The 25,266-nt window shown below is 41.4% G+C and overlaps 1 protein-coding gene and 1 long non-coding RNA gene across 5 annotated transcripts in view; one reads left to right on the top strand and one right to left on the bottom strand.

Moving 5' to 3' along the window:
• LOC100515582 overlaps positions 1 to 13,741 on the bottom strand; it is a 59,510-nt gene extending 45,769 nt beyond the window's left edge. Inside the window, exons 1-3 of one of the 4 annotated variants that reach the window (XM_021069547.1) lie at positions 13,602 to 13,741; positions 8,459 to 8,691; positions 6,449 to 6,601 (exon numbers count right to left, since the gene is read on the bottom strand). In XM_021069547.1, coding sequence (XP_020925206.1) covers positions 6,449 to 6,601; positions 8,459 to 8,638 — 333 coding nt within the window. In that variant the 5' untranslated portion in view covers positions 8,639 to 8,691; positions 13,602 to 13,741. The other 3 variants (XM_013982099.2, XM_021069546.1, XM_021069548.1) reach the window with 3 other exon arrangements.
• The window catches only part of LOC102160777, a 106,334-nt gene that overhangs the window by 48,988 nt on the left and 32,080 nt on the right, over positions 1 to 25,266 (top strand). The gene's annotated exons all lie outside the window — the stretch shown is intronic.

Genomic DNA, 25,266 nt, shown 5'->3' with positions numbered 1-25,266 from the left:
AAGTTGCTTATGTTGGGGTTCCCACTGAGGCTCAGCAGAAATGAATCTGACTAGCATCCCATGAGGACACAGGTTCGATCCTTGGCCTTGCTCAGTGGGTTGAGGATCTGGCGTTGCTGTGAGCTGTGGTGTAGGTCACAGAAGTGGTTTGGATCCCATGTTGCTGTGGCTCTAGCGTAGGCCGGAGGCTACAGCTCTGATTCAATCCCTAGCTTGGGAACCTACCACAGGTGCAGTCCTAAAAAAGATAAAATAGAATAAAAAGTCACTTATGTTAATTACCTCAAAATTTCTGCCTCCAAAATAACTTTCTAGTTATCTAAGTGGCATGAAAACAAAATAATTTCCCTTTAAAATGAAGACGCATTGGAGTTCCCGTTGTGGCACAGTGGTTAATGAATCCGACTAGGAACCATGAGGTTGCGGGTTCGATCCCTGCCCTTGCTCAGTGGGTTAAGGATCCAGCGTTGCCATGAGCTGTGGTGTAGGTTGCAGACGCGTAGGCTGGCAGCTACAGCTCCGATTAGACCCCTAGCCTGGGAACCTCCATAAGCCGAGGGAGCGGCCAAAGAAATGGCAAAAAAAAAAAAAAAAAAAAAGAAGACTCATTGAACAATTATATGGGAAACACCAAACTTTATGATATAAGATATAGCACAATATAAGCATACGCCTATGGCAAGGTCATCTCTGGAAACAAAGGACCCCAACGGCAGTTAAATCCCTACCTAACTGATAAGAGAGGGTATTTAAAGCTACAAATCATGATGACCAGCTTTTAGCAATTAGAATCACCACAAACTGAGGATTCCTTCAGTTCGGAATTTCAGCCTAAAAGAGGCTTTGGCAGAGTTTGGAGGATTTAGGGTTTTGTGAGGTAATGATATGTTTGTTGGTCAGAGACAGGATTCCAAATTATACCTTGGTTGAGAATAAAAAAACCCTTGCAACCTTAACTACAGAGCTGATGCCTGAGGTCTCTTTAATGAGAGAATGTCTAGTTTGAGTGCTAGATTGGATTTCTAAAGCCCTGTTTCAGACAGAGGAGGCCATGTGGCACATCACTGCTGATGTTAACACTGGTCTGCGCAAAATAACCTCTGGACCAGGTCCTGAAGGTCTCAACCAGTGGTTTGCAGGGTCACTCCCTGGGGCACCAGCACTGCTTTGGGCAAGGCCACAGCCACCTCCAATAGAATTCCTCAGCAGCCTCCGGATTACCAAGAGGGTTACGTTTTAACTGCAAAGGGTCACTTTTAACATGCGTGGACCGCATTCTCTTTCCCGCTTGAATGGACTGGATACCCTGAATGACCATCTGAATAAAAACAATGAAAAGTTCTTTTTTCTATTTAAAATATTTTGTAAAATTTATTTTTGAATTTTGGTCATATACACATAACATTTACCATCCTAATCATTTTTAAGTGTACAGTTTAGTGACATTAAGTATTTTCACATTGTTGCGCAACTCTCATCACCCTCCATCTATCCATCTCCAGAAATTTTTTCATCTTGTGAAAGTTAAACTGTACTATTAAACAAAAGCTCTCATTCTCCCCTCCCCCAGCACCTAGCAACTGCCATTCTACTTTGTATGAATTTGACTACTCTAGGTCCCTCATATAAGTTGAATGATACAGTATTTATCCTTTTCTGTCTGACTTATTTTACTTAGCATGAGTTATTCAACGTTCATCTACATTGTAACATGTCAGAATGTCCTTCCTATGTAAGGCTGAAAAATATTCCATTGTACGTATATACTATATTTTGTTAAACCATTGTTCTGTCAATAGATACTTGGGTTGCCTCTATCTTTAGCTACTGTAAATAATGCTGCTATGAATATGAGTGTACAGATATCTCTTTGAGACCTTCTTTCAATTCTTTTTGAGTATGTACCCATTGTTGGATCATATGGTAGTTCTATTTTTAATTTTTTGAGGAACTGCCATACTGTTTTCCATAGTGGCTGTACCATTTTGCATTCCCACCAGTAGTGGGAAGAGTTCCAATTTCTTCATACCCTCATCACTATATCATTCTATGCTTTTTTTTTTTTATAGTAACCATCCTAGTCAACATGCGATAGTATCTCAGTGTGGTTCTGATTTGTATTTCTTTAATGATTAATGATGTTGAACATCTTTCCATGTGCTTATCAGTCATTTGTTTATCTTCTTTGGAGAATGTCTGTTCAAGTCCAAGTCCTCCCCCCCCCCTTTTTTTTTCTTTTTAGGGCTGCACCCTTGGCATATGGAAGTTCCCAGGCTAGGAGTCAAATTGGGGCTGTAGCCACAGACATTGCGGGCCTATGCCACATACATAGCAACACCATGTCTGCAACCTACATCACAGTGGATGGCAACATCGGGTCCTTAACCCACTGAGCAGGGCCAGGGATCAAACACACATCCTCATGGATACTAGTCAGGTCTGTTACTGCTGAGCCACATTGGCAACTCCAAGTTCTTTGCCCATTTTTAAATCAGGTTGCTTATTTTTTGTTGTTGTTGTGTTATAAGAGCTCTTTATATATTTTGGATATTAACCTCTTATCGGATATATGATTTGAAATTATTTTCTCCCTTTTCACTTGGTTGATTGTGTCCTTTGAAGCACAGAAGTTTTTCATTTTGACATAGTCCACTTCATCTAGTTTTTCTTTTGTTGCCTATGTTTTCAGTGTCATATCCAAGAAAGCATTGCCAGATCCAATATCATGAGGTTTTCCTTTATGCATTCTTCTAAAAGTTTTAAAAATATGTTTTTAAAATGTGTTGCTTGACTGGCAGGTTAGTGAAGAATACCCAAAGTCAGTGAATAAGAGAAAGTAGAACCTTAGAGGGTATGCACGGCACTGAAGCCAGCTTTCCCTTTGAGAGCATCTTTAAAGCATTAGACTCCAAGGTGAGGAGTCCAATAGGAAATATTCCTTAGAGGTGTGGCCCAAAACATAAAGTGGGCTGTAGTGCTAAGCCCTTAGCATAAAGATGAACTAGAAATAAACCCAACTCTCCCTTCCCCAGAAGATCCCAGGGAAAATCTCAAACTGATACTGAGTATATGGGAAAAAAATACATCCCCTGAGAACTCACAAAGTAGCCTTAGTGCAGGTTTGCATCCTTAATTAACATCACCTGGATGGTTCAACAAACTCTCAGCTCAAGAATTTAATTTCATGTAGCATTGAGATAGTAGCACCCTGAGTATATGGTAGAAACAAATGCAAATCCTCTCTATAGAAAGCTGTCTTCAAACCAGAGCTCAAGGAATTGCCACAACTATTTTCTCAGGAAATATGAGTTTACAGTAAAGAAATAAATCACAAAAACACACAAAGAAATGTCACCATAAGAACCAATAGAAGCAAGAGTGAGCAATATCAGACTCCAAAATAATTCAGATTATTGAAACTGTTAGACTGTTAAACTATTAAAAGAAGTTTAACATTCAGAGAAATGAGATTTTTTTTTGAAAGGCAAAACACTAGAAAAATGGACAGTAATGTCCTCTTCCAATCTGCACTTCCCCCCTCCTCCCTGAAAGTAATTTTATCATTTTATTTTTTATTATTATAGTTGATTTTTTGTCAGTTTCTGCTGTACAGGAGAGCGAGCCATACACACACACACACACACACACTCCTGAAACTAATTTTACGATAATCAAATGCTATAGCTTTTTGCAAGCATACAATATATATTCACTTGTAAAACATTACTATGTGAGAGTCATCATATTTTATTTTTGAATAACTGTAGTAAGTACAATTTCATTGCTATACAGTGTTCTACTATATGAATATGCCACAGTTTCTTTATCCATTCTCTATTGATAGAACATTTGGTTACTTTCAGTTCTTGGCTATTATGATTAATGCTTCCAAGAACATTTTGGCATATGTCTCCTGGTGCCTCTCCCCACCCCCAGTTTATGCCAGGTACATGGCTACAGAGGAGAATTGCTGGATTATAGACTTTGGTATTAGTAGATACTGTGATAGAGTTTTCCAAAGTAATTGTACCAATTTACGCTCCCATTACAGTGTATGAAAATTTCAGGTGCTCAGAATCCTCACTGACACTTAGTAATTTGCCTTTATTTTCACTATTTCAGTGGCCATATAGTGGTATCTCTTCATGTTTTTAATTTGCATTCTCCTCATCCCTAATGAAGTTGAGCACCTTTTTATATGTTTATTAGCTATTTGATACCTTCTTTTGTAAAGCACCTAGTCAAGTAGTCAAGTTTTTGACCATGTTTCTATGGAATTATTTGTCCTTTACGTATTGATGAATGAGAGTTCTTATATAACCTGCATATGAATCCTTTATGATTATGTATGTAACAAATATTTTTTTTCTAGGCCTGTGGCTTGCCCTTTGACTTTTTTTCTTTCAAAGCAGTATCTAAACATTTTATTTTTCTCTATGATTTTTATTTTATCGTTTATTTTATAGTTGGTTTACAGTGTTCTATCAATTTTCTACTGTACAGCAAAGTGATCCAGTCACACATATACATACATTCTTTTTCTCACGTTATCCTCCATCATGTTTCATCACAAGTGACTAGATATAGTTCCCTATGCTATACACCAGGATCTCATTGTTTATCCACTCCAAATGCAATAGTTTGCATCTATTAACTCCAGACTCCCATCCATCCCATTCCCTCCCCCTCCCCCTTGGCAACCACAAGTCTGTTCTCCAAGTCCGTGAGTTTCTTTTCTGTGGAAAGATTCATTTGTGCTGTATATTGGATTCCAGATATAAGTACTATCATATGGTATTCATCTTTCTCTTTCTGACTTACTTCACTTATATGAGAGTCTCTAGTTCCAGACATGTTGCTGCAAATGGTAGTATTTTGTTCTTTTTTATGGCTGAGTAGTATTCCATTGTGTATATATACCATATCTTCCTAGTCCATTCATCTGTCGATGGGCATTTAGGTTGTTTCCATGCCTTGGCTATTGTGAATAGTGCCGCAATGAACATACAGGTACATGTGTCTTTTTCAAGGAAAGTTTTGTCCAAATACATGCCCAAGAGTGGGATTGCTGGGTCATGTGGTTATTCTATATTTAGTTTTATGAAGTACCTCGATACTGTTTTCCATAGTGGTTTTGCCAATTTACATTCCCACCAACAGTGTAGGAGGGTACTCTTTTCTTTACACCCTCTCCAGCATTTATTTGTGGACTTGTTAATGATGGCCATTCTGAACAGTGTGAGGTGGTATCTCATGGTACTTTTGCCCTTTTACTTTCTTAAAAGTGCTTGCTGATGAAGAGAAGTTATTAGTTTTAATGGAATCCTACTTATAAATCTTATATGGTTAGTTAGTGCTTTTTGTGTCCTGTTTGAGAAATTTTTCTCCACCTCAGACTCATAATGGTATTTTTCTATATTATTGTCTAGAAATTTGATTATTTTGCCTTTAAGTTTATAATTCATCTGAAGTTGATTCTGAGGTATGATGTAAGGTAAGAATCAAGTTTCTTTATCTCCTATCTTGCTTATCTTCTCCTCAGTGAAAGGATTGGTCTGAATTATCTAATTTGCCCTTTTCAGAAGTAAAGTCCTATATATGACTTCTCACTCACAATAGTGGAAGGTCAATTAAAAAATAATTATGGTTAATCTATAAGTGTATATCCAGCAAAACTATCATTTAAGAATGAAGTATGTGATATGATAACATTCAAAATTAATTAGCATGGAGAAATCTTGACAACATAATGTGAGTAAAAGAGTAATTCACAGAATCATACGCAAAGTACAGTTCCACTTATGTAAGTAAAACATACATGCATATGTAATAAAAGTATAAAAACATGCATGGAGGGGTTCCTGTCATGGCTCAGTGGTTAACGAATCCGACTAGGAACCATGAGGTTGTGGGTTCGATCCCTGGCCTTGCTCAGTGGGTTAAAGATCCGGCGTTGCCGTGACCTGTGGTGTAGGCTGCAGATGCGGCTCGGATCCCTCATTGCTGTGGCTCTGGCGTAGGCTGGCGGCTACAGCTCCGATTTGACCCCTAGCATGGGAACCTCCACATGCCGCAGAAGCGGCTCAAGAAATGGCAAAAAGACAATAAAATAAAATAAAATAAAAAATAAAAACGTGTGGAGTTGATACACATCAACTCTAGGCTCGTGGTACCTCTGGGAAGTAGATGGGGGAAAAGAAGTGAAATGAAGCTTTAGTATTTCATTTCTTAAAAAGTATATTACATGATTGTGGGTACACAGATGCCAGTTTTATTGTTTTTTGCACTTTTATGTAAGTTTGAAACATTTCATTAAATTTTTTTTAAAAGAAAACTCTATAGCATATCAGTCAACAACCAAATGAACTACAAGTGGAACACACGATGTAATATGCTATATTCAGTTTTAAGGTTAACTGAAGAACTGTTTTTAAAATGCGTGACTCACGAGTCTGGCCATCTCTGGGTTGCTCAGTTGAAGGCCCCAAATGCAGATCTCTCTCCCCAGAGTGAAACACTCATCCTGAACTGTCATGAGCAAAGGTTCCAAGGAAATTGGTAGGATGCCTGGCGGGGAGTCATCAGGTCTTACAAGTACAAACTGAAAAGTAAGAAAAAAACTGTAAGTGGGTGTCATAAGCAGATGTCCATGTATCCTAATATGTGGAGAAATAATATCATTAGACAGCAGCAAAACATTTAAAATAGTTACTAACTTTTGACCAGGTGTGCATTGGGGTAAAAATTCAGCACAGGGCAGAGATTTTTCCAGCAGGTTACTCTCCCTTATTGGGTCAGGAAATCAATTTAGCAGCTGCAACCATTTTTTTTCCTTTCTTTAATGAAATAGAAATGAAAAAACATTACCTGAGTGTATCTTATGCAGTAAAGAATAATTGTTTCATGAGACTTTTATTTAGTGATATTCAAAATCAAAATGGATATAAAACAAAAATCAAATTAAACAAATAAACAAAATCAAAATGGAGACCCAGCCAAGACAGCCCACCCAATATAAACAGCTCTTATGGTCATACTGATTCACCCTAGGACTTATATATGAGGTCATGATATTAATTATATTTCTGATGATGATTGTAATTAAAAATATTTGGAAAACATTGCCAAGGAGGTTATAGATTTGAACAAGATTTATGATTATCTCTTATGATTAAGCTGTAGAGGCTAATTATAAAGACTCTTAGGAAAATAATTTTTTTGGCCATACCCATGGCCTATAGAAGTTCCCAGGCCAGGGAAAAAAATAATTTTTTAGTAATTATTTTACCACAAAAAAGATGGCTCCAGGAAGCTCCTTCATTAGGATGAATTGGGAGATGTGTGGGAAGCCCAAGAAGCAACTACAAAAGAAGGAATTTGAAAGACCTGGGGCGTTCCCACTGTGGTGCAAGAGAATTGGGGTATCTCTGCAGCACCAGGATGCAGGTTAGAACAGTATAATGGGTTAAAGGATCTGGCATTGCCACTGCTGCAGCATAGGCTGCAGGGACAAAAGGGGGTGGAGTGGAGGGCTGCTCCCCTGGGAAGTGGAAGTTCAGGGGAAAGAGGGAGACGGAGAGGAACTCTCTGTGTGGGGTGCAATATAATCACCCTCCCACCTCCAAAAACTCATTCAAGAAGGATATGGGTAGAATGGATTTGTGTCAAAATCACATTAATGTTTTTTAAAGCATCTGTCTCTAATTATTCTAATTTGTTGTCTGGTTTAACATTCAGCATTTTAGGATATCAGTAGGTATGTGATTATCAAAACATTGTCTTTCTGGGCTGGTAATAGAAAAGCTGTAAAGCTGGACAGTCTGACTTTGGGTGCCAGGCTTCCGCTTCTGGCCTGTCAGGTGCCCCTTCTTCAGTTGACCCTTTGGTTTCACAGCTGGTCTTTCTTCTCCCCGACCTGGCACCCCATCCCTAGATTTAATCTCAGAAAAGATATGACATCAGGTTTTTTTTCCCCCAAATCCAAATTATGTGTTTGCTGACCTCACTCTGAGATAGGAGGTGTGGCTGTGTGCAGGTCTGGCCGTATGGCATGGACACTCAGCTGTCAAGGTAAGGAGACATTCTTTCGGAGGGGTCAGGAGTGCTAGGGGAGGGAGGTCCTTCAAGGATGACAAAAGTGGTGGCTTTGAGCTGGACTCTCCAGATGTAGAATGGGAGGAGGGGCAGGTTGGCCACTTGGGAGATGAAGTAGTGTGAGAAAAGGCAGCCCTGCTGGAAGGCCTGGGATGAGCAGGTTGGGAGGGAGGAGCAGGAAGGTGGGAGAAATGCTGAGCAGACCTTGGTGCCAGAGTCAGGCTTTGGATGGCATGCAGGCAGGAACGCAGAGGGGGCAGCACCCCCAGTTCTAGGCTTGAGGGGACTGGAGCTCATGTTCCTTGGCTGAAAACCTAGTCAGTTCATTTCAGGGAAAAATAAGGAAAGGAGAGGATACACTCACCTTCCTGAGAATTTGTTCATTATTGATGCTGGTTTTCAAGTCCCTTTTGATGGCTGGACACACAGACGTCTGAGTCTGTGCACAATACTTCTCATACGTTTTCAGGAACTTTTTAAGAGTTGGAATGATGGGCAGGAGTGCTCCTTTAGTTTTTCGTTTTCCTTCCTTTTCTCGTGGCATTGTTTAGGTGTTAGATTCCCCTTGGATTCTGAAAACAGTAACTTGCCCTGAAACTTAACACACAAATGTCGTTTTAAGGAGTAGGTCACACCTTCCCCACTAAAAATTGGCAAATACTGCTGCACATCCTTCTCTGAAAATCGTAAAAGTGCTTCACTAGTCTTAAAAGGGGAGTAAGGGAATCAGGATCGAGACAGCTGAGCAGAATTTTTCAGTTTGCCACTTCTATATTCATGGAACCAGGTTCTTTCTTTTAGATTCTTTAAAATGGGGACAGTACTCATGGAACTCAATTATAAAGGAACACAATTAACCTTAATAATGAGTACTAAATATTTCCTAGGACAAATTGATTTAAAAGTGGCATAGTTCCCTTTACAAACATAATTCTTGCCAGGCAGTATGCTATAGTAGTTAAGAATGTGGGCTTTGGAGGGAGGGGAGCAGGCCTGAATTTTATTCTTGTCTTCAACATTTGACTCACTGGATGGCCTTAGATAAGTATGAAGCTCTTTCAGCCTCTATTTCCCCATCTGTAAAATGGATTATGGTTGTCATAAGGGTTAAATGAGGTAAGTTTATAAAGCACTTAGCACAACATCTGGCACATGGTAGAAGTGCGCAATAAACTATTATTACCAGTGTTATTATTATTCTGCTGGCCACAAGAATCAGTACTGATTTTGTCCTTTAAATTATCTAGACTCAACGGGTCTCTCCATGTGATGATAACTTAAGGCCTCTGAACTGGGTTTATAGAGACAAAGATTTATGGAAATTATTGTTTTCCCACTTGAGAAATTTTCTAGCTAGAGACTGTCAAAACATGTGTTTATTATCTCACATTAAAAAGGGCTCTCAGAGTTCCTGTCGTGGCTCAGTGGTTAATGAATCTGACTAGGAACCATAGGGTTGCGGGTTCAATCCCTAGCCTTGCTCAGTGGGTCGAGGATCTGGTGTTGCCATGAGCTGTGGTGTAGGTAGCAGATGCGGCTCGGATCCCGCATTGCTGTGGCTGTGGCGTAGGCTGGTGGCTACCGCTCTGATTAGACCCCTATCCTGGGAACCTCCATATGCTGTGGGAGCAGCCCTAGAAAAGGCAAAAAGACAAAAAAACGGGGGGGGGGCCTCTCCTTGTTGAATCCAGGCCTGGTGGAGCATTCCAAAGAAAATGGAAGGAGACAGGGGCTGTAGAGAAAAGCAGACATCAAAAGGAATACCACTTGTTTGCTGTCACTACTATTACTTTTCTACCTGCATGACTCTAGCAGCCTATATGCCCCCCTTAGGTCTGTTCTCCACCCAGTTGCCAGTGATGTTTTTGAAATATAAGTCAGATCATATGACTCTTCTACTTAAATCTCTCCATGGTTCCCTATTACATTTACCTTTACTGAATTTTATATATGCTTCCTCTACCAGTTATTGAGAGAGGTATGTAAGTGTAAATTTGTCTATTTCTGCTATTAATTCATACACTTTTATTTTTCTTATTGAAAATAAGAAAATTTTTATGATTTCTTATTGAAGTATATATGATTTACAATGTTTTAGGTATATAGCAAAGTGATTTAGTTTCATATATATATTCTCTTTCAGATTCTTTTCCATTATAATTTATTATATTACATTAATGCAGTATAGTACAGGGACCTAAACTTGTTGTTTCTCTGTTTTATATATAGCAGTGTGTATCTGTTAATCCCTTGCTTCTGATTTACCCATCCATCCCCCACCCTTTCCCGTTTGGTAACTAAAAGTTGTTTGCTATATCTGTGAATCTGTTTCTCTTTTGTACATAAGTTCATTGGTATCCTTTTTTTTAGAGTCCACATATAAATGATATCATATGATATTTGTCTTTCTCTGACTTCACTTGGTATGATAATCACTAGGTCCATTCATGTTGCTACAAATGGCATTATTTCATTCTTTTTATGGCTGAGTAATATTCTATTGTATATATAGACCACATCTTCTTTATTCATATGTTGATGAGAATTTATGTTGCTTCTGTGTCTTGACTATTGTAAATAGTGCAGTTATCAACATTTGGCTACACGCGTCTTTTCAAATTAGAGTTTTCGTCCTTTCCTGATACATGCCCAAGAGTGGGATTGCTGGATCATATAGTAACTCTATTTTTAGTTTTTTAAGGAATATCCATAACGTTTTCCATAGTGGCTACACCAGTTTACATTCCCACCAACAGTGCAGGAGGCTTCCCTTTTCTCCATGCCCTCTCTATCATTTATTATTTGTAGCATAAATTTTTTTTTATATATTTTGAAGCTATATTACTAGGTGATTACCAATTTAGAACTGATAAATTTTCCTGGGGGAATCTACCCTTTTTTCATTATTTAATATCCCTCTTTATCTCTAGAAATGCATTGTGTCTCAGTGCCACAATTCTCCAACTGTACTGAGGTTCATGGAGGCACTGCAGACTTATAGGGCACTTTGGAATATGTTAAATACTCAAGGGAAAGCTAGCAACATCTCTTAGATGCCATGTGAGCTATTGGAAGTAGTTCACATTTTCATATTAGATCACTTTATACTAGTATCCTATTGCTACAAAACAACTTAACCCATCATAAATGAAAAAACATTCTGGGGAGTTCCTGTCGTTAACGAATCCGACTAAGAACCATGAGATTGCGGGTTTGATCCCTGGCCTTGCTCAGTGGGTTAAGGATCCAGCGTTGCCGTGAGCTGTAGTGTAGGTTGCAGACGCGGCTCGGATCCTGCGTTGCTGTGGCTCTGGTGTAGCCCAATGGCTACAGCTCCGATTCGACCCCTAGCCTGGGAATCTCCACATGCTGCGGGAGCAGCCTAAGAAATGGCAAAAAGACCAAAAAAAAAAAAAAAAAGAAAAACATTCTGGAAAAAGAGAGTGAACCCAGTAGAATGCAGAGACACAAGGAATGAGTAAGGGAAAATGACAATATTATTAGCTGTAGTTTGGACTTTACAGAGAAGCCATCACTAGGATGACCAACTGTCCCAGGACTTTGAGTGCTAAAACCAGGAAAGTACTGGGCAAACCAGATAGTTATTCATCCTACCACTCCCCCCACCCATGGCTATCACCCAACTGTAGCCCCAGCTATGCTCCAGCAGCTGCTGCACAGCAACCAGACTTGACAACTACCCAAGACCTATTTGCCATCTTGGCCTGGTCTAACCTTTGTTTTACACAGAACAAAAATGAGGCCCAGGAAGGGAAAGAGGGGACTTGCCCTGGCTGAAAATGAACTTGGCCTGCTGAATCCCAGAATTATTTTTGAAAAGCATCTCAGGTGATGCTTAACCTCTCACAAGTGGCAGACACTGGCATGGCACCATGGAAGACTGTGAGGGTGGCAAGGGAGAGGCCCAGGCTTTGGGTCAAGCGGAACTGGTTTGAATTCTGTGTCTGTCAGTTATTAGCAGGGTGATTGTGGGTAATAAATTTCATTTCCCTGAACCTCATTTTCTTAAGCTGTAAGAATGGTGGGAATATTACCTCTTTGGCATTTGTGAGGATTAAATGAGACAACATATATAAAGTTTCTTTCATCAGTAACATGGGGATGATGATGACAAAGGATTAATAAGAAGAAGAATGAATTAGTTCATGACAAATGCTAATAACAGAGCCTGGCACATAGTAAATGCTCATATGGGAAATATGAGGCATAGTGGGGTTAAGAGATTTGCCTAAGGGCAGATACTGGTAAATGGTGCAGTTGGGATTCAAATTCAGACAGCCTGGCTCCAGGCCCAAATGTGTAACCACTCTGAGGTACTACCTATTAGATACTGTTATGGATTGAATGTTTGCACCCACTAAAAATTCTTTTGTTGAAGCCTTAATTCCCAGTATTTGGAGATGGGAACTTTAGGAGGTAATTACGATTAAAGGAGGTATGAAGGTGGAGCCCTAATGATGTGATTATTGCCCTTATAAGAAAAAACACCTGAGGTCTCATCCCCAGCTGCTCCACCCCTGGCTGTTGAGATGGCCATCACCTACAATACAAGAGACAAGTCTTCAGAATGAAACCTCCCTTACTGGTATCTTGATTTTGGATTTCTCAGCCTTCAGAACTGTGAAAACCGGGTCTCTGTCGTTTTTGGTATTTTATTATGGCAGCCCAAGCTGACTAAGAAAGGTACTATACAATAATTTCTGCTCACAAAATGAAGTATTTCTCAACAGCCTGTTCTGGGTATTTATTAAGGTACAAAGTACAACACATACATTCTATAAATATTCTATTAAGTCCCTCTTAAATCTTGCGTATTTCACTTAATATTTTATCATGAGCATTTCTTTCTGTAATTTCCATATACAGTAAATGTGTGGCCCAGGTTAGCATCTACCTAAATGCTCAAGGCCAGCATTGATTGGCTAATAAGTTAATGAATATTTATTGGAGGCCTAAGAAGCAGGTACCCCACCCTATGCTAGGTTTTCTCATCTGTTTGGCTATGACTTTCCTGGAGATGGGATGGTGGGGGTGGGGGCTGAGGGAGTGAGTAGGAATCAGAAGGCCCTGTTGTCTATCCTGAGGAGGAGAGGGAGAAGAGGCCCATTCTGAGTCCCCTGCCTGCCCAGCTCCCACAGCTGCTGGCTCCCAGGGGACAAGGAGAGGGAAGGCAAGGAGGGGCTGCTTTCTGCTCCTTTCTCCCAAGGCAACAATTTCAACAGATTCCGAAAAGAATTCTCTCAGCCAAGGCCCAAAATCCCTGCTGTGGGCGCCGGGTGCCCCTGCCCTGGGGATGCCCCGGTGGGGAAGGGCGGTGTCTGTGGGGCAAGGGAGGCCCAAGCACAATCTCTACGGAGCCAGGTCCCAGCCTGTCTGGCGCATCCAACCAGGGGCCTCACAGTTTCGGGTGCCAGAGCAACCCCGTCCTCCTCGCAAGCTCCCAGCCGCCCCCCGCCCTCCGCCCCCTGCCTACGCCCCGCACTCACTCGGGCGGGCGCCGGGTACCTGCGGTACCTGCGTACTTCACCCGGCGGCTGCCTGCGTCGGCTGGCGCGGCGCCTTGGTGACCGCTGCCAGGGGCGGGCGCAACGAGGGGCGGATGCCGGAAAGAGTCAGTGACCTGTGAAGGGCCGGGCGGGAGCTGGAGGGAGAAGAGTTGAGGGCTGGAGGAGGAGGCCGTGGCTGAAATATTGGTGGGGGTGGGGGTGGGGGTTCGTCGGGGCTTGGCCTCGGACCTGGAGAACGCCAGGTGTCCCGGCTGCGGGTCAAGGTCATTGCAGCCAATGGTGCTGCAAGGACGAAGTCTAGAAGCGATCAAAAACTGGGGACTTTAGTAGAGCACTGATGGTCGGGGTGGGGGCAAAGGTCTCCAAAGGATAGATGCCACCACCTTTACTGTGCTAAGGTCAACTGTGGACTGCACCGGGAGCCCATAACAGGGTTTCCCAAAGAAACTAAGTCATAAATGGTGGTTACATCCCACAGCAACAGGCAGAAACCAGTGTGAGGGCACTTTCCTGCCCACTAGAGAGGTTTCCTTTGACTTTTTTTTCCCTCCCCAACCCCAGGAGGAAGGGGAGCGCCAGGATAATGGAGGCAGTTCAGGGACTGTCTGTGAAGGGGTGTTTCTGGGGAATATTTAGACGCAAAAGTAGTTGGAGCTTTCAGAGGAAGTAAATGGGGGAGGAAAAGGATTTTAAGAAACCTTGCTGTGGACGGCAGCTTTTGGGCTTGTAAATTTAAGGATCTGGGGGCCCCCAAACATATTCATGCTTCAATCCTGTGAACCTGTAGATGTGTTGCCATATGTGGTAAAATCGCCTTTGCAGATGTGATTAAAGTTACAGGCTTTGAGATGGAATGTTATTTATTTATTTATTTTTGCTTTATAGGGCCGCACTCGTGGCATACGGAGGTTCCCAGGCTAGGGCTCCAATCAGAGCTGTAGCCGCTGGCCTACTCCAGAGCCACAGAAATGTGGGATCCCAGCCGTGTCTGCGACCTACACCACAGCTCATGTCAGTGCCTGATCCTTAACCCTAACCCACTGAGCAAGGCCAGGGATTGAACCTGCAACCTCGGTTCCTAGTCAGATTCATTAACCAATGAGCCACGACGGGAACTCCTAGAATGTTATTCTTGATTATCCATTCGGGACCAATCCAAGCCTGAGTCTGAAAACATGAAGTGGGGGAACTGTGCTCAGAGAGAATAGTGATTAGAAGAAAGTTCAGAGAAATGCACTGAGGACCCAACTGCTGGTTGCTGGCTTTAAAACTGAGGAAGGGGATGTGAGCTGAGTAATGTGGGCAGCCTCTTGAAGCTGGAAAAGGTGTGGAAGTGGATTTTATCAAACCTGCAAAAGGGAACTCAGGTCTGCTGACACTTTGATTTTAGTCCAGTGAGACCCATTTGGGACTCCTGAACTGTCAGATAATCTCACTCTCTTAGGATATAGAATAGACTCTTGATGAAAATTTAATAAAAGAATGAATAAAGAAAATTAGAATTAAACTAATTCACAATAAACTTCAGATGGAAAGTAGTCACGTAATTCCTTCACACTTGCTATAGTTTTTTAAGTATATGTTTTAAACCTAAATGTCTCTAATGGAAAGAATTTTTGGCACAAAGTGAATCAAAGCCATTGAGAACGTAAAGAAGTGCAAGGAGGGCTCCTTCGTTTGGACAGACTTTCCAGTGAGCATACCCTGGTGAGTCAGCAACCCCTGGTTTATGTCTGCTTTGTGCTACCTTTTCCTTCCCCTGCTGAGCCCTAGTCCAGCCTTCCCGAAACATGACCAGGAGCACAATGAGGAAGGATATGTCTAACTAGGATTCAAACTAGATGCTGAGGGAGCAGAGAGTGACCAGGAAGGCCAGAGCCCAAGAGGATAGGGACAGAGCCAGGGTCAAAGACTAGACAGACCGTAGGAGAGGAGATGAAGAGTCCTTATGTACAGTGGGCAGGTTCGTAAAGGAAATGTAACACTAGGATCAGGGTCAGCTGCAACCAATAACACTAGTTGGAACAATATAGAAGTTAATTTCCCTTTCATGTTAATGAAATTCAGGGGTAAGCAGTCCAGATCTGTTACAGAAGGCCCAAGTTTACAAGAAATCCAGACTCTTTCTACTTTATTACTCTGCCATCCTCAGTCTGTGACTTTCATCTCATGGCCCAAAATGGTTGCTGAGCTCCAGCCATTTTGTTCCCGCTTCAGATAGAAGGAAGGAGAACTGGATAAAGAAGGGCATATTCTTTCCCTTTAAGGACATTTCCCAGAAATCAAGTATGACACTTTTGCTTACATTCCATTGGCCAGACCTACAGACATGATCATACCTAGTCAAAGGAGGCTGGGAAATATGGTCTTTATTCCAGGCAGACATGAGCCCAGCTGAAAATGGGAGCTTCTGTTACTACAGAAGGGGAAGATGGATATTGGGAGATAACTAGCAAACTAGCAACCTGAGCCACAGCAGATGCTGGCTGCCAGGACCACAGGGATAGCCGGTGCAGTGGGTGGGATGGGCACTAGTTTGAAAGTATTCTATGGATTCCTCACACATCAAACATTTGTAAGTCAGAGCAGCCCAGAGCTCATTTCACAATCGTTACCATTTTAGATGTGACTCCCAAGGACTCAATTACTGGAGAGATTAAGCATGAGTTCTGAGTTCTTGCCAAGCTGGGAAACAAAAAAACAATAACGACAAATGCAGGGGGAGACTTTGATATTTCATACTTCAGGAGAAACTCTAGCAAGGTAGTTTTGGGAAAAGTCAGAATTTTGTTGAACTTCATTATCTGTCTTTTACAGTGTAGTATTGTTTTGGCTTTTGATTTATGCGTGGGAAGGAAGTAGATGCTCCATGATCATTTTGGTTCTCAGAGCCCTGATTGTACCCTCAGAATCAATACTGGGATAAGCTCACCTCATCCCTGTACCTTGCTCCCTGCCTACTCCAGCCACCAGAATCTTAGAAGGGCTTTGAGGTGAATTTGGTTTTGGGGGAGGGAGGCTGTTCTGCTACTGGAGACACAGGAAATCATATGCCAGAGGAGAGGAAACCCAGGGGAACTGATGATGGAGGAGAAGAAGAAAGGAAGAGGGGAAAGAAAGGGAAAGTGAGCAGAGGAGAGAAGAGAAACAAAGGAGGGTGTGAGGTCAGAAGGTGCACAAGAGCCCAGGGGCACTCTACCCCTGAGGCGAAGAGTTTTTTTCCTTCTTCTTCTTCTTTTTACGGGTGCACCTGTGGCATATGGAAGTTCCTGGGCTAGGAGTCAAATGGGAGCTGCAGCTGGAGCCCATGCCACAGCCACAGCAACACAGCATCCAAGCTGCACCTATGACCTACACTGTGGCTTTTGGCAATGCCAGATCCTTAACCCACTGAGCAGGCCAGGGATCGAACCCACATCTTCATGGTCCTTAACCCACTGAACTATAATGGGAAATCCCAGAGGTGGTGGTTTTTCTTTTTCTTTTTTCTTTCTTCTTTCTTCTTCTTCTTCTTCTTTTTTTTTTTTTTTTTAATGGCCACTTCCATGGCATATGGAGTTTCCCAGGCCAGTAATCGAATCAGAGCTACAGTTGATGGCCTATGCCACAGCAACGCAGGATCCAAGCCACCTCTGTAACCTACACCACAGCTCATGGCAACACAGGATCCTTAACCCACTGATTGAGGCCAGGGATTGAACCAGCAACCTCATGGTTCCTAGTCGGATTCCTTTCTGCTGCACCATGACAGAAACTCCAGAGGCGGTGGTTTTTAAATGTCTCCACAAATATATCTACTCCTCCCTTTGAGGCAGAACCTAATTGTTCTTTCCTTGAGTGTGGGCTGGACTAAGTGACTCACTTCTAAAAATAAACGATGGTGGAAGTGATGGTGTGTGACTAGTTTGTAAAAGGTATCATGACATACTCCTTGTCTCCTTCTTGGATCACTGGCTCTGGGAAAAGCCAGTCACCATGTAGTGAGGACACCCAAGCAGCCCTGGTAAAGGCCCCTGGGATAAGGACTGAGGCCTCCAGCCAAGGGCTCTGTGAGCAAGACATCCTAGAAGTGGATCCTTCAAACCCAGTCAAGCCTTCAAGTCCCGCAGCCTCATGAGACCCACCCAGCTAAGCAGCTCCCAGAATCCCAACCCTAAGCAACTGTGTGAGATAATAATGTCTTTGTTGTATTAAGCCATAATGTTTTGGAGTAATTTCCTCCACCTCCAGCATATAACTAACACACCGAGGAACTTCTTTCTCAATAATGGAAGATTTGCAGGGACGGAGGGTTACATGGCTGAGCTGCGGGTAGCCTTCTCATTACCCATCCTTCACTCTTACATTGCTGACAACTCAATTTTGGCACGTGGGTCAGTAAGCCAGGCTAGGGAAACAACATCTCCCTTGTGTTCCTTGTACATGGGGTGCCCACGTGACATTGCCCTGGTGGATGAGACAGAAGCAGTTGATAGCTGAGGCTTCCCAGAAAGCTCTTGAAACAGGTAGACCCGGACAGCACCTTCTGTTCTTCTGTTTCTTCTCACTCAGAGTATAGTCATTGTGCTAAAGGTGAGGCTGCCATCATGTTTGTCATGCCCAGTCATGTAGGTCATCCCCAGATATCAGCCATGGCGTGGATGGCTGAAAAGATGGATTGTAAGAGTCACGACTCTGATAGCATCATGGAGCTGCTGGACCTGTCGGAGCTGCCCTCTTCTGGGTTCTCATTACCCTGATTTGTTTAAGGCAAAGCTATTCAGATTTCTGTTACCTACAGCAGAATGAGTGGGGATCTCTGGAAATAGGTGTTCCTTGACTGATGCATCCTCAGAAAATGTGCATTCAGTTATTATTTTTTTTTTCCCCACATCTGGAGCATATGGAAGTTCCCAGGCCAGGAATTGAATCTGATTCCCATCTGTGACCTTCGCCACAGCTGTGACACCAGATCTTTAACCCACTGCACCACAAGAAATGCCTTCTCTGAAGCCTCCACAACACTTCCCTTTTCATTGTTCAAAATGGGACCACATGCACACCCCCAGACATATCATTAACAAAGGGACCAAGGTTGCCTTGATGGATGGGGCTCCTACACGGCACCAGAGTGTTACTGGCAGGAAGAAGGGTGAATGACTCTTAGGTAAGCAGCCAATAATGTCTGCCATAGGGAACCAACATTTTCATACAAAGATGTTTGATACAGTGTTATTCATAAATATAAAGAAATGGAAACTAGGGGGTTACAAAATTACAGAACATTTATTTGGATGAAGGAACTACTAAAACTACTAAGGCATGGCAGTTGGCTTCCAATCAGGTCTGACTCCAAACCCACTTTGTCAGTTGCTACTTCCTTCTTGGGTTTATTAACAAAAGCATTCACAACAATGGAAGCAGAAGAACAGAAAACCCTCCAAAACTTGATTACTTAATAAAAAAGTCAATGCAATACAATGCCCCTATTCTTCAAGGACTAGAGTTGGTAGAGGGGTTCCTGGCATTCTTTTTTCAACTGTCACTTTTGAGAGATTGTAGACTCCTTTGAGATTCTTTGCCTGATTCCTGCTGAGAGACCAAAAACAGCTAAAAGTTAAAACAATGTCAGTTTAAGTTTCCATGGCTTCTGCCTGCTTTACTGGGTCACTCCTAATTCAAGCACAAAACTCTTTCAGCAAAACCCAGGGTGTATGAAAAAGACTGAGCAAAGAAAAGCAATTATTAGAGAATTTGGATAATGGAAATATGATTTTCTAACAATAATGGAAGAAAGTTGTCAAAATTAAAGGAATTCTTGTGGCTCAGGCTCTCCCTCCTGATATTCAGTTCTGTGTGGACTGACTGGCTGTGAAGGCTGCAAATCCTACTGGCTGATTGCTTTTCTTAGGCCACTTGCCTTTTAGAAATATACTTCCCCCCCACCTCCGTGCCCCTTTTCCCTTTTTAGTTTTTCTATCAGAGAACAGAAGGGGGTGCGGAGGAAAAGCTGGATGCCAGTTTAGTTATCTAGAGTCCTGAGATAACCCTTAGACTCAGTTATTTACCATACCCTTGTTTCTTTATAAATTTATAACATATGTATGCATCTTAAAAAAGAATGCCTGTTCTCCAGTTGTTGGATTGGAGATTTAAAATCTTGCCAATCTAGCCAGTGGAAACAATATTTCATTATAATTTTAATTTGCATTTCCACAATTACTAATGAGTTGAAACTCCTAAACTCATTTGGGTTTCCTTTTTTTTAGTGAAAATTTGCTCCTGTCTATTCTGTTTTACATTTGTTTGATGGAAAAGAAAAAAATGCCACCTTTCCTTGGCAGTGTAATGTACTTAGATATGAAGTCTCTAAAATTTAGACAGATCTCAAAATCTACAATGTATTTTCCTCTCAAAGCCATGCTTATGTTTACTCAGAATAACCACAACATTTTTCTTGGGCTTTGCAAACGCTGTCACAAGCTTACTGTGTTTGCTTTGTAAGGAGGGTGCACAGTAAGACCTGCAGTCTGTCAGCTGGGGGATCTCACCACCTTGAGGGCAGAAGGGCCCACACTGGTCATGGGTACTTGACCATTTCATGCTTCTACCACAATCTCATTTATTTCAGAGATTCAGTTTTCCGTTTAGGGGCCAGGCTTGTGGGGTGGCTTGAAAAACAACGAGAACAACAGCAGCAACAATTTTGCTTTCAACCTAACCGCAGAAATGGCTGTGTGGTATAGACACACCCATGAGAGCAGAGTCAGTGTTCTTGTGCTCTTCCTCTCCACGGCCATACTCTACACCCCATACTCCACTTTGGAAATCTAGTCTCCCTCATGTGGACGCTTCTCTCTCTCTCTGGAAAACTCCTCTCACTCTTTAAGACTCGACTCAAAATTTCCTTCCTTCCGTAGGGCCTGTCCACATCTCCCAGGCAGAATTAATGTCTCTGTCCTTTTGGTTCTCATGATGCATTAATACCCACCCACATCATCTTGGGATGATTTGATTTTCTATTTTCTTGACTATATTTCAAGTCTTCCAGAGTCAAAATAGTATTTTTATTTCATTTTCGTAGCCTGATTTTAAAATTCTGGAATATTTTCTATATACAATAGAACACACATATATGTGTATATAGTAGAATATATATGTAACACATATAAGGTAGTACTGACAGTAAAAATAGTAACATTTTTGTAGCCAACTTTCATTTAAGTACAGAGACAGATGTACTCCCCTCCCTTTATCCCCCCTCTGCTGAGATAACCCTTATACTCAGTTATTTACTGTTCCCTTTTTTCTTTATAAATTTACAATATATGTATGCATCTTGAAAAAGATGCCTGTTATTCTCCAGTTGTTGGATTGGGGATTTTAGATTTTACCAATCTAGTGAGTGGAAAACACTATGTCATTATAATTTTAATTTACATTTCTACAATTACTAATGAGTTGAAACTCCTAAGTTCATTTGGGTTTCCTTTTTTTTTTTAGTGAAAATTTGCTCTTGTCTTTATTCTAATTTACATTTGTTTTCTTTTTCTTATTGACTTGTGGGGATTCTTTGTATATTTGGGTGTTAATCCCTGTCAGTTATTTGTATTGAGAAAAAATAGTCTGTAGTTTGCTTTTTCATTTTCTTTATGGCCTTTTCAGGTGAACTCTACTTCTTGATTTTAGTGTTGGTTTAATTTGTCAGTTCTTTCCTTTTTCTGTATGATGTTTTTGTGTCGTGTTTGAAGATCCTTTCTTCCCATGGTCTTAAAGATATTCTGTGTTTTCTTTTAAAAGCATTTAAGTTTTTACCTTTCACATTTAATTCTTGATCAAGAAAAGCAATAATTGGGAGTTCCTGCTGTGGCTCAGTGGGCTTGGCAGCATCTCTGCAGCACCAGGACACAGGCTTGATCCCTAGCCCGGCACAGGGGGTTAAAGAATCCAGCATTGCCACAGCTGTGGCGTAGGTTGCAACTGTGGCTAGATCTGATCCCTGGCTCAGGAACTCCATATGCTGTGGGGTGACCAAAAAAGAAAAAAGAAAAGAAAAGCAGTAAATGGAGTATTTGAATAATAGTAATGTTGACAGAAGGATCCTTAACTGATCTCAGCACTATTAACTGGAAAGTCAGTCCTTTCCTTGCTGACCTGTGGTTCCCCACCATGTTACATGTTTGAGGCTCTGCTTATGGGCTTTTGTTTTTGGTCCTTCGGTATATTTTTTTGTCTTTTGGCAAGTACCCTTCCATTTAAGTTACTAGAGCTTTACGGTAAATTATATATCCTAACAGGGCTATTCTCCAACCCCCATCCCCCATTAGGAAAATTTTAGCTATTTTTGGCCATTTCCTCTTTCATATACATCTTTAAACCAGCTGTTCAAGTTCTGTGAACAGCTCTGTTAGAATTTGACTGGCATTGCATTTGCACTGAATCCAAAAGTTAACTTGGGGATAATTAATGCTTTTGTGGTATTGTCTTCCTTCATTAAACATTAATTTTGACCTTGTCCCAAGTCTGTGGCCAAGAATTGTCTAGTGGTTCACTGAGCCCACTTCACAGAAGGACTACATCTCCCAGCTTCCCCAGAAGTGTGGTGTGGCCCACGTGGGTGGGTTATGAACAATGGAGGGAGCAGAGATTGCTTCCTGCAGTACTCCCAGACCGGGCCTCCTCTGGGATCCTCCTCACAGGAGCTCTTCCCTTAACTGTAAAGGGATCCAGGGGATCATGAGGAGGATTCTGAGCCCCCAAGAAATGAAGAGACTGCAAAATGGAAGAATCTGGGTCCTCCAGTCCCTGTGTGATAGTCTCCCACTGAATACACACATTGAAAGGTTGGGAGAGTAAGAAAACAAAACAAAACAAAACAGAACACTTCTATTGTGTTACACCATCCAGAGTTTGGAGCTTGTTAGAATAGTTAGTTTATACTGATGAATCTCTCAATTACATTTCACATTTTTTCCCATCTGTCTTTTGTTAGATTTCCTCTTAGGTACATTACCTTTTTTACTGCAGTTATATGTGGCATTTTGTTAAAGAATGATTAAACAAAACCATTTTGAAAAACTAGGAACCAGATAAAGGATATCTCTAAAATACTGTGGCAGGAGTTCCCACTGTGGTGCAGCAGGTTAAGGATCCGTTTGTCTTTGCAGGTGCACAGGTTCAATTCCCAGCCTGGAGCAGTGGGTTAAGGATCCAGTGTTGGAGTTCCCATCATGGCACAGTGGTTAATGAATCTGACTAGAAACCATGAGGTTGCAGGTTCGATCCCTGGCCTTGCTCAGTGGGTTAAGGATCCGGCATTGCCGTGAGCGCTGGTATAGGTTGCAGACGCGGCTTGGATCCTGCATTGCTGTGGCTCTGGCGTAGGCTGGTGACTACAGCTCCGATTGGACCCCTAGCCTGGGAACCTCCATATGCCGCGGGAGCAGCCCTAGAAAAGGCAAAAAGACAAAAAAAAAAAAAAAAAAAGAAAAAGGATCCAGTGTTGCCACAGTTATGAGATAGGTCACAGCTTTGGCTCAGATTAGAACTCTGGCCTGGGCCTTTCTCAAAAAAGAAGAAAGATCCCAAATTGACAACTTAATCCTCCACCTAAATGAATTAGAAAAAGAAGAACAAAAAAGTCCTAAAGTCAGCAGAAGGAAGGAAATTATAAAGATCAAAGAAGAAATCAATAAAATAGAGACTCAAAAAACAATAGAGAAAATTAATAAAACCAAGAGCTGGTTCTTTGAAAAGGTGAACAAAATTGACAAACCCCTGGCCAGACTCACTAAAAAGAGGAGAGAAAGAACCCAAATAACTAAAATTATAAGTGAAAAAGGAGAAATCACAACGGATACAGCAGAAATACAAAAAACCATAAGAGAATACTATGAACAACTGTACGGCAACAAGTTTGACAACCTGGAAGAAATGGACAATTTTCTAGAATCTTACAGCCTGCCAAAACTGAATCAAGTAGAAACAGACCAACTGAACAGACCAATCACTAGAAATGAAATTGAAGAGGTCATAAAATTACTCCCTACAAATAAAAGTCCAGGACCAGATGGCTTCACAGGTGAATTTTATCAAACATATAAAGAGGAATTGGTGCCCATCCTCCTTAAACTCTTTGAAAAGGTTGAAGAAGAAGGAATACTCCCAAAGACATTTCTATGATGCCACCATCACCCCAATTCCAAAACCAGGCAGAGATACCACCAAAAAAGAAAACTATCACCCAATATCATTGATGAATATAGATGCAAAAATTCTCAACAAAATCTTAGCCAACCAAATCCAACAACATACCAAAAAAATTATACACCATGACCAGGTTGGGTTCATCCCAGGTTCACAAGGATGGTTCAACATACGCAAATCAATCAGCATCATACACCACATTAACAAAAAAAAAGTCAAAAATCATATGATCATCTCAATAGATGCAGAAAAAGCATTTGACAAAGTCCAACATCCATTCATGATCAAGACCCTCGCCAAAGTGGGTATAAAGGGAACATTCCTGAATATAATCAAAGCCATTTATGATAAACCCACAGCAAATATAATACTCAATGGGGAAAAACTGAAAGCCTTCTCACTCAAATCTGGAACAAGACAGGGATGCCCACTCTCACCACTGCTCTTCAACATCGTTTTGGAAGTCCTAGCCACAGCAATTAGACAAACAAAAGAAATAAAAGCCATCCATGTAGGAAGAGAAGAGATCAAACTGTCACTGTATGCAGATGACATGATTCTATACCTAGAAAACCCTAAGGACTCAACCCCAAAACTCCTTGAACTGATTAATAAATTCAGCAAAGTAGCAGGATATAAGATTAACATTCAGAAGTCAGTTGCATTTCTGTATACCAGCAATGAAACATTAGAAAAGGAATACAAAAATACGATACCTTTTAAAATTGTACCTCACAAAATCAAATACCTCGGAATACACCTGACCAAGGAGGTAAAGGACCTATATGCCGAGAACTATAAAACTTTAATCAAAGAAATCAAAGCAGATGTAAAGAAATGGAAAGATATTCCATGTTCCTGGATTGGGAAAATCAATATTGTGAAAATGGCCATACTACCCAAAGCAATCTACAGATTCAATGCAATCCCTATCAAATTACCCATGACATTTTTCACAGAACTAGAACAAACAATCCAAACATTTATATGGAACCACAAAAGACCCAGAATTGCCAAAGCAATCCTGAGAAACAAAAACCAAGCAGGAGGCATAACTCTCCCAGACTTCAAGAAATACTGCAAAGCCACAGTCATCAAAACAGTGTGGTACTGGTACCAAAACAGACAGACAGACCAATGGAACAGAATAGAGAATCCGGAAATAAACCCTGACACCTATGGTCAATTAATCTTTGACAAGGGAGGCAAGAACATAAAATGGGAAAAGGAAAGTCTATTCAGCAAGCATTGCTGGGAAACCTGGACAGCTGCATGCAAAGCAATGAAACTAGAACACACCCTCACACCATGCACAAAAATAAACTCCAAATGGCTGAAAGACTTAAATATACGACAGGACACCATCAAACTCCTAGAAGAAAACATAGGCAAAACACTCTCTGACATCAACATCATGAATATTTTCTCAGGTCGGTCTCCCAAAGCAATAGAAATTAGA

The sequence above is a fragment of the Sus scrofa genome, chromosome 13 (assembly GCF_000003025.6).
Source record: "Sus scrofa isolate TJ Tabasco breed Duroc chromosome 13, Sscrofa11.1, whole genome shotgun sequence".
Taxonomy (NCBI): domain Eukaryota; kingdom Metazoa; phylum Chordata; class Mammalia; order Artiodactyla; family Suidae; genus Sus; species Sus scrofa.
The sequence above is the reverse complement of the archived record's forward strand: the minus strand, read 5'-3'. Positions and strand labels throughout refer to the sequence as shown.